Source organism: Dermacentor albipictus, chromosome 5, assembly GCF_038994185.2.
Source record: "Dermacentor albipictus isolate Rhodes 1998 colony chromosome 5, USDA_Dalb.pri_finalv2, whole genome shotgun sequence".
NCBI lineage: Eukaryota > Metazoa > Arthropoda > Arachnida > Ixodida > Ixodidae > Dermacentor > Dermacentor albipictus.
In genome coordinates this window covers 22821382-22834937 of record NC_091825.1, presented here as the reverse complement: position 1 = coordinate 22834937, position 13556 = coordinate 22821382, and the positions used below count along the sequence as shown (strand labels likewise).

General features: G+C 43.1%; 1 protein-coding gene across 15 annotated transcripts in view; it reads right to left on the bottom strand.

The window, feature by feature from the left end:
• Positions 1-13556, bottom strand: part of LOC135898235 (neprilysin-1-like) — a 521227-nt gene that overhangs the window by 303027 nt on the left and 204644 nt on the right. For all 15 annotated transcript variants that reach the window (XR_011514790.1, XR_011514789.1, XR_010563291.1 and 12 more), the window contains exon 10: positions 13338-13425. Coding sequence is in view for 10 of the 15 variants with exons in the window: in XM_065427075.1 (XP_065283147.1) it covers positions 13338-13425 (88 nt within the window). In the remaining 5 variants the exon portion in view is untranslated. The remainder of the gene's footprint in view (positions 1-13337; positions 13426-13556) is intronic.

Below are 13556 nucleotides of genomic sequence, written 5' to 3'. Positions count from 1 at the left end.
CTAGCGACCGTCAGGACATCCAACTAGGGCTGATCCGACGGGCCCAGCTGGCAGCGGCATCCAGCGGAGCCCTGGACTAGAGGCAGAGGGTTATAGCTAAAAAGATGGAAGACACCATCTGACTCCGCGAAATTCATTAAATTTTTCTAGAGCTCAATAAACGTTTTTGCTCCTCCTCCAGGATCCTTGGGTTGCACAACCACAACCTTGGCTATGCCCAATGACAAGGGACAGCAAGATGCTACCTTACGCCTAGACGTCACCTCTTATGACATTTCAAGGCAGCGAGGCTGAGACTGCACTGTATTCAGCGGCACTGACAACCATGATGTAGAGGACTGACTTTCCCCCTATGTACAACACATCAGCAGAATAAGAACAAGGAAATGCCCCACACAGGTGCATGGCACTAAACTGGACGCACTACCTGCTGTATGCAAGAGAGAATTAGGAAGAATGAGCTTCCCATTACTCCTGAGCACCTACCTACAACTGTTTCTATGGGCACAGCATTGAAGCTGCAATTGAGGTAATGCCTAACACCACATGAAATACAAAGCACAATAAGTCAACACAGAGAAACCAAAACAACTGCACACACAACTTCTCACCAAAATAGACACGTCTGCTTTATGTTGCATCTGAGCTGAAACGGGAGAATCCCAAACTTTGAGTCACATAACATCAGAAAGAATCAGCTGCTATGAGAGAACCAGTGAGATTAATCTGGCGCGCTATGCATGCATCTGTAGCCTAACGGGTAAGGAATTGGGCTGCTGCACTAAGGACCCAGACCAACGACCCACCATCAGGCACGTTACTATTATTGAGCCAATCTGACTGGATGTACGAAGAAGCCAGGAGACAGATCATGATAATGCTTTGCACAAGAGACAACGAAGCTGAACCCACGTTTTCTGCCTTGTGCTTGCAATGCTCTACCAAGTGAGCTTTAACGGCAGTTGTCCCGATGTCAATTTTCTTGGATAGCTGCGCATGTGTACTAAGCATAGCCCTAAGAGTGCTGGGCAGCAGCACTCACAGTCATGATGGCAGATGTTAAGTATGCTTTAAAACACCCACATTACAAAGTACATGATCTTAGAAGCTGGCAAGTGGCTAATAAACACTCGTTTTCTACCATGAGGCACCAAGGCAGACAAAATCAAAACATTTGTAGCTTATGAGCGAGAAAAATCAGGGGAATCCCGCAGCTCAATTTTTTGTTTATAACAAGCATGTGATGGCAACAGACTATGAAGCAACAGAGGCTATATAGAAAAATGGGTTAGAGCTGACGACAATCATTGGCAGCTCACACTATAATGCTTTCTCTACAATGTATTGTCTCAAGACATCTGGCAGCAAATCTTCTGGATTCTTCTACTATGTCTTTTGCAACTGAAATTTTAAATGTGTGTAATACTTCACGGCAACTTAGAACACTTACATAGTTCAGCATCTCCATACCTTAAATTTGTGGACCAGCTTTGTCACCTTTCTAGAATAACTCTCTGGTGTCATACATCACTCAAACCAGTACTAATTAAATCTACCTTTAGATACGCAGTACCTGCATTAGGTGCAGCAGCATACCCTTTTAGCAAATGGATATACATACCACGCTCAGACTGAGCAAACCATACAAACCAACAGCGACCCGTACTTGTGTCCATTTGTCTTCAATGAAGCAGAGACAGGCCAGGTCTCAATAAACACAACAAATATAAGGTGCAGGCAGAGGAAATAAGCAGAAGCTGTAAAGACAGCAGTAAAGTGAAACAAATTAGGCAAATTTGCACACAGTCAGCGATCTGGGCCGAGGACAATGCACAACGTTACTGCCACAATTAGAAGCAAATGCTCCTCATGCAACAAGAAAAAACACGTTTTAGCTGTAAACAGCACGAGTGAGTGGAGTTGGTTGATATTCTAAAAACAGCACATACAACAATTAAAGCAGACACATTACTTGTGTCATCTGTCTTCTTGCTGTTTTTACAATATCGGTCGCGGTTGCAAAGCTACGCACATGATCTATGAACGAAAGCAACGGACGTGCATATAAAGCTTGGTGAGCCGATTCATACTAATATATATATGTTTTTTTGAATGTTCCCGTAAAAGTGATAGTAGCAGCAGCAGTAAAGTGGTTTCGTTTACCAGCTCGCTCACAACGTACGCACTGTATGATTTAACTCCACGGCTCGCAAAGGAGCTACTAAGAAGCTTCAAGTGAAGGAAATCCCAGTTGAAAAACACAACAGGAAATTTTAAGAGTCTGTCGTATTTTGGGACGTTGTTTCTGTAGTTCTGTTGCCTGTAGTTCTGTTGCCTGTAGTTCTGTTGCATGTAGTTCTGTTGCCTGTAGTTCTGTTGCCTGTAGTTCTGTTGTCTGTAGTTCTGTTGCCTGTAGTTCTGTTGCCTGTAGTTCTGTTGCCTGTAGTTCTGTTGCCTGTAGTTCTGTTGCCTGTAGTTCTGTTGTCTGTAGTTCTGTTGTCTGTAGTGTGACGTCCTGTAGTAGAAAGTTGTGTAGTTCTTGATCAATATTTAATAAAAAATTGACAGAGACGTCCATAAGGTTATGTAAATTTGTTAGTACAAAAAAGAAAAACATAAAAGTAAAAAAAAATTTAAAAAAAACGTCTTCGCCTAGGATTCGAACATGCGACCTCACGATTCCGAGCCCGGCATCTTACCACTGCACCACCCCTGACATGCTTTTCGAATGTACGTTTTGGCCATGTGAACAGTACGACGTGCCGATGCGCTGATGTTTACATTTGCATTTTGAGAGCCAAGATCCGCTATCACTCCACCGCGTCAAGTGCCGCATCTCTAGAAGAGCAAGAGTGTTCGTACCATCGACAGGTACATCTTGCAGTGCTAGAACATCGATTTTGATGTACGATATCCTTATTAAATAAGAAATTCAGAAATAGACAACGTTGACTTTTAGGGTTATTACTGCTAGTTTCGACAGTTGTCTCTCGTTCTTTACACTTTTGAGCGCCAATATAATTCGTGTGTTCAATGCAAAATAACTACATGAACATTCGTGGATGAGAGTTCTTTCTGACAGCATACTGGCTTCTCACGGCAGCACTGCACCAGATTAATGAGACCCGAGCGAGACAGCTTTTCACGCAACTTTGTGGAACAACCCAAATCTTCTTTTCCCCTTCGCATAAGCTTGTGAAATATTCCTGGGAAATTAAATAATGTGTCAGTGTAACAGCACATGTAAGTCCACAGGCCTGTGTGCCACATCTTACCAAAAAAAACGGATACGCAGCCATTCCCGCAGATGGTATGATTTTGATCAGCGGCCGATTTTGAGGAGGCCGGTAGGGCGTTGCTGGTGCCGCGTCGTCACGGCACAATTATAACTATTCGCCACGTCGACTTTATTACTGGTGTCGGTGCCATCAGCATTGCCGGCGTCAGAGAAGCGCGATTGAATACCGCGCAAGAGAAAAGTACAGTGTACACCACCGATGCGAAAACATACAATTTTAAAGGACCGCGACGGAAAGCGCTTCTGTTGCGACTTCGGAACTCTTGGCCGTCACGACCGAATGTTCCTGCTGCTACGTCAGAATTGGTGTCGTAACGTCGGAGTCGCTGTCAGGATATAAAGCTGTTGTTCCGACTTCAGAACTCTTGTTGTCGCGACAGAATGCTTCTGTTGCGAAATCAGAATTTCTGTCGTAATGTCAGAAATGTCTCCCAATTAAGAAATGTCAACAACTTCTATCGTACTACAGAATTTCTGTAGTTGCGACAGGAATTCCTTTTGTCTTTTTCAACCGGGCACTACAGAAGCTTGTCGCATCACACAATTTCAGTGCACTTCTGTTGTCATCATTGGGTACATGTTGCGGCGATAGGTTTCCGTTGTGGAACAGTTCTGCGTAGTACAACAGAAGTTTGTCCATTACTTCAGGAACACTTCTGTTATGACAACTGGGGGCCTGTTGCAATGATAGGCTTCTGTCGTACAACATTTTTCTGTAGTACAACAGAAGTTGGTCGCATTACTTCAGGAACACTTCTGTTGTGGGGGCCTGTTGCCACAATAGGTTTCTGTAGTATTTCAACAGCTCTCTGTAGCACTACAGAAGTTCTTCGGGTTACTTCAGGAACATTTCTGTTGGGACAACAGGGTGCCTGTAGTGATGACAATTTTTTCTGTAGTACTACAAAAATCTGTTGTAGAGCTTCAGCTTTCTGTTGTAACAACAGACATACGACAGACTGTACTTCTGTAGTAGCAACAACAAATGTCTGTTGTACATCAGAAACGTCTGTCGCTCCATCAGGAATCTGTAGTTACTACAGAAAAATCCTGTTGTACAACAGAAATTTCTGTAGTACTGAACACAACCTCTATTGTCATTTTCAACTGGGATACGCTTTCGTTATCTCACTGCAACGAATGAAAGCCTCTGACGCCCATACCGCGGTCAGCAGTGAGAAAGTTAATTAAATGCAGCAATGCGCTGCATGGGTAAATAAGAAGGGCATAGCGTAGTCATCCTATAGAGATGGAGAAAAATAGACTTAAGAACGCGATAAACATCATAGGACGACATCCACGCTAGTTGAGTGCATGCATTTTTGGCGCGTGGAAGATGTCGCTGTTTTTTTTATTTTTTTACATCGGTGCAACGCGTAGGAACTGCAGTGTTGAAGGCACGAACGAATAAATTATACTGCGATCACTGCGGGACCTGCGACAACCGTTTCGTGTTCCTTCGAATTTCGAGATCACATCGACCACAGCTCGAATGCGCAACCGGTTTTTTACGTGTCAGCAAGAGAACGGGTAATCGCACAACACTTACCGTTGCTCCAAGTACGTCGCGGTAGCACCAGCAGCTGGGCAACAAATGTCATCAAGCCCTGGCCCACCGCAGTCTCCGCAACTTGAAGCTTCTATAAGCATTCGCCAAAAACTAAAAGCGGACCACAGCCATACGTACGCGCGCGAACGAGACGCAAGCCATGCGTCTGAGTTCGAGAGTAGTTATTTCAGAAAAGCAAAAACAAACAACAATATGACGTCACATCCGGTAAAGTCAATTTGTCCTCCTTTCTCACCTTCTCTCAGCTAACGCATGCGCAGAGACCACGGAGCACTCGGGGGCGATGTTCAGGTAGAAAGTTCCCACCGGAATGCGCTACTGGAGCCGGCAGCAGCTACAAAATGCTACGCGAGCCACTTCAACCCTGCAGTCAGCGGCAATCTGTTGCAGTGCTCTGAATGTTACTCTGTTTGTTGGCAGGTGAGCTGTATATATATATACATATATATAGATTTTTTTGCGGCGCTGACTGCAAAGCGTTTTTTCGTGCAGTGTTTGATCCGGTACTATGACTGATAGCAGTGCAGAGTGTGGTTTATGCAATGCGATTTTTGAAGATGAGTGTAGCGTTACTTGTGCGGAATGCAGTTTGTCTTATCATTTTGGGCAGCACTGTTCTGGTATTGCTGAGTCGACATAAACGTCAATGGGGTCTGCGAAACGTGAGAAATGGCGTTGTCGTACATGTCGCGGAGACTCTAGAGCCACTGTCGCTTCTGGGAAGCTGTCGCAGGACAGCTCTTCAGGCATATTGGCAAGGTTGTCTTCCCTCGAAGACAAGCTGACAGCTATCCTTGGTCACAAAGACGTAATTGACAGTCTTGCACTGATACCAATACACGTTGATAAGCTGACGTTCACTTGTCAGTCCCTGCAGACCACAACTGTTGAGTTAAAAACATCAGTCACGTTCATGTCGTCACAATACGACAAGCTTCTTGAACAGTGCAATAGCAACTCGCAAGCAACGATGAGACTTGATCAGAAAGTGGTTTGCCTTGAGGAAACTGTATCTGAGCAGGCAAAACAGATCAGTCACTTACAATCGCAACTAAATGACAGTGAACAGTATACTCGCAGAGCTAACCTGGAAATAAGCGGATTACCGGTCACGGAAAATGAGGACTTGCCGGCAGTCTTGTCGGACCTGGCTGTGAAGTTTAATTTGCATGACCATATGGCGGAACCGGTATGTGCTCTTCATCGCTTATCAGGAGGCGAGGGAAAATACCGGTGATATTGGCTAGATTCACGTCACCAGACTTGCGAGATAAATGGCTGCAGGCAAGGGCTCGACTCAGGGCGTTGGCAGAAAACAAACAGATTCCTGACATTTCTTCAGTGAGAACCTGACTCGTGCGAACAGTGAACTTTTTGGAGGTCTAGGGTTCAAGGCAAAGCAAAGGGATTTAAATTTGTCTGGGTGCGAAATGGGAAAATATTTGCGAGGAAGACCGAGGGTGCTACTGCTCTAAAAATCTGTTCTGTAAGCGACATTGATAAGATGGCCTAAGATTTGTAGTTCCTCGCAAAAGAGTATGTCGTTTCCAGATTTCGACTCCTTTGTAAGACCTTTCAGCCAGCGTTGGGTTGTTCTTGTACCATTCTTCACATTAATATTCGGAGCATCAGGAAACACTGGGATCAATTTGCGGTTATGGCCTGTGCTCTCAGTGACTTTGTTGACGTGTTTGTATTAACGGAAATTAACATTACCGACACTCTAACCGATGTGTTTAGGCTTCCCGGTTACCATGCCTATTTCATTACACGCAACAACAGCAGGGGTGGTGGCATTGCGGTATACTTCAAGGAATCATTGATGATCTCCGAGGTTACCGTTTCCTTCGGCACAGCGGAGGTCATGGCCTTTGAAGTATCCTGTCGTGGTATTTCATTTCATCTTCTTGCTATGTACCGACCTCCTAGTCAAGATGTGTTGGGATTTATTGAAGAATTACAAACTATACTGAAAACCAACTTTGTTGCTAAAATTGTGTGCATGATAGGGGACATCAATATCGATTTGATGAAGGGTGATCGCCATGGCACTGGGTGAAGGGTGATCGCCATGGTGATCGCATGGCAGAATTTGGCATTGAACCACATATCGCCGATCCTACTAGAGAAGAATTTTTTAATAATCGCATTACAACTACTTGCATTGACCACGCTAACGTCCGTGCGTCGGACATTTCTTCAGTGACCGGCGCTGTAATCAGACAGAAACTGGCAGATCACTATTACATTGCGTGTGGCCTTATGAAAACAGACTCTATGCAGCACGCTAACTCTACTAGATGTGTTGTGACCATTCTAGACCAAAAAAAGTTCGATAATCATGTCACTGAATATGATTGCGATTCATTTACTCATCATAACACTAACGACACTGCGTACGATAGCTTGGTCAGGATATTAGGCGAAATAAAGAAAGTGTGCAAAAAAACTTTGGTTGTGAAGAAACGTAAAATTGACTGCCAGTGGCTGACTGCGGAAATCCTGGCTGCTATCAAAGAAAAGGACACTTTCTGGTCTCGATGCCGCAGGGCGCCAAAAATGACAAACTTCGAGCAGAATATCGTTGCATCAGAAATAAGGTAACTGCGCTTATCCGCTTATCAAAGAGGAAGTTCTTTGCAGGGCAGTTTCACAACACTCGTCGCGACGTAAGGAACACTTGGTCTCTGATAAACCAGTTACGTGGTAACATACGCTTGTCCGTCCAAGAAGCAGTGGAGCATAATTTCGGTGTAGTGTCGCCTATTTTGGCTAATGAGTTCAATAACGTATTTACGGCTGAGCAACGGGTCGCAGTCCAAACTTTGAGCTCGACAAAGAATAAAAACAGTGTATCGCCATCAGCCTTCCTTCCTCTTCTGACAGAATCTGATCTTTTCAGCATTTTGTCTATTCTGAAACATAATGAATCCGCCGGACTTGACAACATTTTCACAGCTGATCTGATAAGAAACATTACAGCTCTGAAACATCTTCTGCTATTTATTTTAAACGGCATAATTGCAACTGGTACATGGCCAGATTCACTGAAGAGTGCTCTCTTTGTCCCTCTGTACAAAAGTGGGAAAAAGAATGATATTGCCAACTACCGCCCTATTTCTGTTCTTTCCTGCATATCCCAGATTTTAGAAAAACACGTACTTTCTGTGATGAATGCATTTGTTGCTAAACATGACCTAATGAGTGTGAATCAGTACGGATTTGTTAGTGGGTCTGGAAAACAGGTGCTGTTAGAAAATCTCTCTGATTTACTGCACCAAAGCCTGGAAAACAATGAGGTGGCAATTGGGGTTTTATTTTTGGACGCAAAAAAAGCTTTCAACACAGTAAATCATCAAATTTTAATCTCTAAACTGTATTCTTATGGATTTAGGGGTCCTTTTTTGTCACTAATTAAAAACGATCTTCACAATCGCTCACAAGCAGTCATGTTTGGGCCTATCTCCAGTGACGCGGTAAGTCTGGTGTGCGGTGTCCCGCAAGGGTCTATCTTATCTCCTTTGTTATTCAGCTTATATGTGAATGATATATGTGACCACGTGAAAGCATCCACCGTATTCCTTTATGCCGATGACACTTTACTAGTGTCAAGCAAACCTGAGTTTTCATGTGCCCTGGCTAACCTTCAAGAGGACGCTATTAAAGTTAGTGATTGGTTTGCCTCAAACTTAATACAAATAAATAGCACCAAATTCAGACTTGTCTGTTTTCGTAACCCACACAAAGATGTACCAAGCGTCGCTTCCATATATTTACACCCTTCATATTGCTCTTTGTGCTCTTGTCAACCTATAGCTAGCGTCCAGTCGGTTATGTATCTTGGGGTGCACATAGACAGTGATCTGACGTGGATTACTCATTTGACCCACATTTGTAAGAAACTTAGAAGTGTTGCATGTTTGTTGTTTAATTTAAAAACCATGATGCCTTTTTCTATCAGAAAACTAATCGCCCAGGCTCTGGGGTATAGTGTTTTAAGATACGGTATGTGTTGTTTTTTTAACGGCTCTTTCACATGGAAATGTCGAGTTAATAGGATTTTGAAAAACATCGCTACAAGCGTCCTCTACATGCCACAGAAGAATTTGCCCAGCAGTGTCTTTAGAACAGCCGGTTTGCCTTCTTTCGAGAATCTTTTTAAAGAAATCGTAGTACTTAAATATTTTTGGAGCAGTGCATACAGGCAACCGATACCGTTGAGACATGTTCCTCGTTATCTTAAACCGAGAGTGTGCACTCACTACGGTAAAGCAACAAGACGCTATTATGTTCCTGCTATCTTCAATGAACTACCGGACGATGTACTTTCGTTGTCCACCCGCAAAACACTGAGAGTTGATGTTCAAGCGGTAGAGAACATTTAATATGTACTGATGTTATCAGTGCATCTTTGATAATGTGCGATGGTTGTGCCAAATGCACAACAAGCTTCTGATGGAGTTCTGGTGTGGCGCGTAGATTGCCGCGGCTGCCGGTTGTCGCCGCACAAGCCCTCTTGTGGCTTCGACGCTCCCGTTATGTATACTGTTTTCACTATACTGAATAGAGATTATTATTATTATTATTATTATTATTATTATTATTATTATTATTATTATTATTATTATTATTATTATGTTCCATTAGCCTCTGATTGACACACCGCATCGTTTGCCCTACGTAGAAATGGCCACAGCTTAATGGAACTTCATAAACCACCCCCATACGACAGTCAGTGAAATTGTTGTTCTCGGTGCGCTTCACTGGACAAATATCTGTTTTTTTTTACATTTACCTACTCCTTTTACCGCTGAAGGACAGCGCATATCTTACCAAGCTTATTGGGAGCAGTCCAAACAACATTAACACCACATCTACCGGCAAATTTCTTGGGCATGTGCGATACTGAATGAATATAGGGAATAGGCAGTACTCTTTTCTTGTTATTAGTGCCTTCTGTAATCATGTCTGTTCCAGCCGAAATCGACTTCTTAAGGCGTTCAGCTATACTGGCCACTGCCACGCTAGGATAACCTGCTTCTAGTAGGCGCTGGACATGTGCATTAAAGCTTGCGATCATTTTGTGCAAGCATGATCTGGTGAGAGAAGATTTAAGGCACAACATAAAAATTCTGTTTTTTGCTACTTTGGAACACTTGGATTGAATGTTTAACAATGGCCTGGAAGACATAGGGAAGTACTGCCAACACACGTGATTTTGTTCGAGGACCAAGAAAATGTCCAGAAACTGTATTACGCGTCTGTGAGGAAATTCCTTGGTAAACTTTAATCCTCATCTATTAACTTTATAATGCTCACTTACTGTCAGCGTAATCAAATTCGTCCCTATTGCAGAAAATCAGGTAATCATCGGCGTAACGAAAAACCTTCATAACACAATCACCTAAGGCCTTCTCTAAGCAGCTGTCAATCTTGCTCAGGTAAATACCACTAAGAATAGGGCCAACCTTTGAACGAATACAAATTCCTGATTTCTTCAGAAACACACAATCTCTCCACCCAACTAGCGTGGACTGTAAATACATTGAAAGAATTTTTAACAAAAAGCACCCGTGGAAACAACGCATCTGTCTATAAATCCGGACTCTTGTACTTGTTCATTATTGCACTCATTTGCGGTATTTAACAACCCGTCATGCGGCGAGGAGTAATATAGGTCTTCGATATCCGCACTAAAATCTGTACAATCACCAGGATTTTTATTGTCAAAAACTGAACTAGTGCCTGAGAGTTACGCTAGTGAAACGGGTCTGAAAAACTAGTGAAGCTAATCAGTTCTGTAGGTAACTAGCCACACAGACCTGCCATGTCCCTTTCTCTGACACTTTAGTACGAAAAGGTATCTCTTGCTTATGGGTCTTCACCAAGAATTAACAGTTCTAAGGTGGGCGATTTTGATTTCTTGACATTAGAGACAATCGTATCTAGATTATGTCTTCACAGCAGGTCAACCGCACTTTGCTTGACTGCCGATGGCTTGAGTTCTACTGGCTAAAATTCGTTTTGGATAGCTGATACCGCTTTTTCTACGAACATGTCATCTGAACAAATCACGAAATAACCTTTCTTGTCTGATACTACTAGTCTAGGTTTATGCACCACAATGTAATTAACCAACGGGCGGACAGGATCATGCGTCTCAACATGATTATTCGATTTTTTTCGACCATGAGTCAATAAGTGACGTACTTAAACTTAATGGATTAGGATTAAAGTTTACCAAAAAATTTCCTCACAGACGCGTAGTAAAGTTTCTAGACATTTCCTTGGTCTTCGAAAAAAGCCACGTGTGTTGGCACTACTCCCCTAGATCTTCGATGCCATTGTTAAACTTTCAATCCAACCGCTCCAAAGTAGTAAAAAATGATATTTCCAAATCGTGCCTTAACTCTTCTCTCACAACATAATGCATGCACAAAAGGAGCGCCAGTTTTAATGCACAGGTCCGGCGCCTATTAGGAGCAGGTTTTCCTATTGTGGCAGTTGCCAGTGTGGCTGAACGCCTAAAGAAGTCGATTTCGAGGGGAACATACGTCACTACAGAAAGCAGTAATAACAAGAAATGAGTAGTGGCTATTCCCTACATTCATTCAGTATCGCACTGCCTCCAGAAAGTTGAAGTAGATATGGCGTTAAGGTTGTTTTCACTGCTCCCCAATAAGCTTTGTAAGATATGCGCTGCCGTGGAGAGCAAAAAGGAGCAGGTGAAAGGCAAAAAAGAAGAGATATTTGTCCGGTGAAGCAGATCAACAACAATTTTACTTACGGTCGTATGGGTGTGCTATATTAAGTTCCCTTTAGCTGTGGTAATGTCTACTTAGGGCAAGCGGGCGGTGTATTATTCAGAGGCTAATGGAACATAAAAGGTCGTTAACGGGTGGATCGCCTTCGAATCTTTCCTGACATTGCCAAGACTGCCAAGATTGGAACTGCATACCTGAGTTAGATGAATGCGCGATATTGTAAGGGCATAGGAATGAAGATACGTGTCTTATGGTCGAGGCATGGCATACCAATAATGATGAAAGTGCGTGCTTGAGTGAGCCTTCGATTACCTTACATAATGAAGATATCAATTGCCTTAGCACTTGTCTCACGTAGACCGGCACGTGTACCCGACTGACACGTGGTACTTCCTTTTCAGAGCATCAGCAGATGAGTTTTGTGTCTTTCTTTTTTCGCCTGAGTGCTGCCTTCAGATGATAGTCGGCGTTCGTGTTGTCCAGTGCTCCTCTTTTGTGTCCGTGTCTGCCCGCCTTACGCTTTCTAGCATTATGAATACTTACCAACTAGCTCAGCTTCCTGTCGCTCTAAAATACGCAGTGTGCGCGTAACTAACGAAGCTACGTTAATTAGATTTTTATAATTGATCTCAAGTGGGTAAATCAAATCAGTAGTTTGGAGCCCGTCCACGGTATCATGCAGCCGAGCGAAGCAATCTTTATTAAACATGCTTCTGCAATGACTATCCAAACAAATATTTTGATATTAAAAGCTCTCTGAAAGTCTAACTGACACAAATAAATTACGTCTGTAAGGTCAGCCTGACCGCACTCAGCCCTTTGTGATATTGCCATCAAGGTATGGCTCCGTGAGCATGTTCGTTTCGGCCAGTCCGCTTTTCATTTTTATCCACGTTTTTTTTTCGTAGGCAAACAGTTTAAAGTTTTAATGTCAATATAGCAGTGCACGTGTGCTGCCGAAACGTTGCTTGGCCGCGGAACCGATGCAGGACGCATTGCTGGTGCAGATTTCGCCCGTTGCTGGCATGAAGACGATGCGCGACCGCCAATGGAAGGAAGATAACGGAGGTGAACACCTACCTAGCTGCTCAGTTTCTCATTTAGAGAGTACAAAATGAACAATAGACACTTAAACAAAGAGAATGTTTATTTTATTTGTTTTATTTTAACGTATTCAATTGAGGGAAAGTGTAGGCGCAAGAAGGTGCCGCATGTGCCCTATTCGCATTCGACGGAAGGTACAAGATACAAGGTTTGCGCCCTCATCTGAGCTAAATAAAACTTTTTTGGCTAAGAAATTGCGTAGGGACAGCGCAGATCAGTGAATTGCGCCCCAGACTCGTGTTGATGATTTATTATTTGTCCTAACTGGGACTTGTTTGCTACTAAGATATCGTATAGCTGCACAACCGAAACTTAAATTATGCGCTGAACGACGCAAGCTTAGCTCTACCTGCAGGGTGTGTTATGGACGAATGCAAGACAGGCTGTTGCAATTATCAGGTTAAAAGCACCAGTCGGGATGCACCTGCCGACAAGTTCAAAGCTTAATAATATATTTTTTTCGATATTATGTACTGCTTGGCTTGTAGCATTATTTACTTGGCCTGAACAGCTTCTTGAATACTCTGGATTTAAAAGTAAACCATTCATATATCGTCTGTGAGACAGAGACTACTGTCTTGAGAATAAGAAATGCACTTACTTCAACATTTCTTCCTTGACGATTTCTTCGAAAGGCTTCTGAGATTGGCCATTGCCACCTTGTCCAGCCGCACCTTCACTGTCGCTCTCTGGAAGGAGACAAAAATACTTCTGATATGCGCATTGTCTAAAGGGCATGGATGCAGCAGCAGATGGTGCAAGTGCAGATATTTAACAGTGCACCTTTGGAAATTCATACAATTCATGGCACATTATAAAT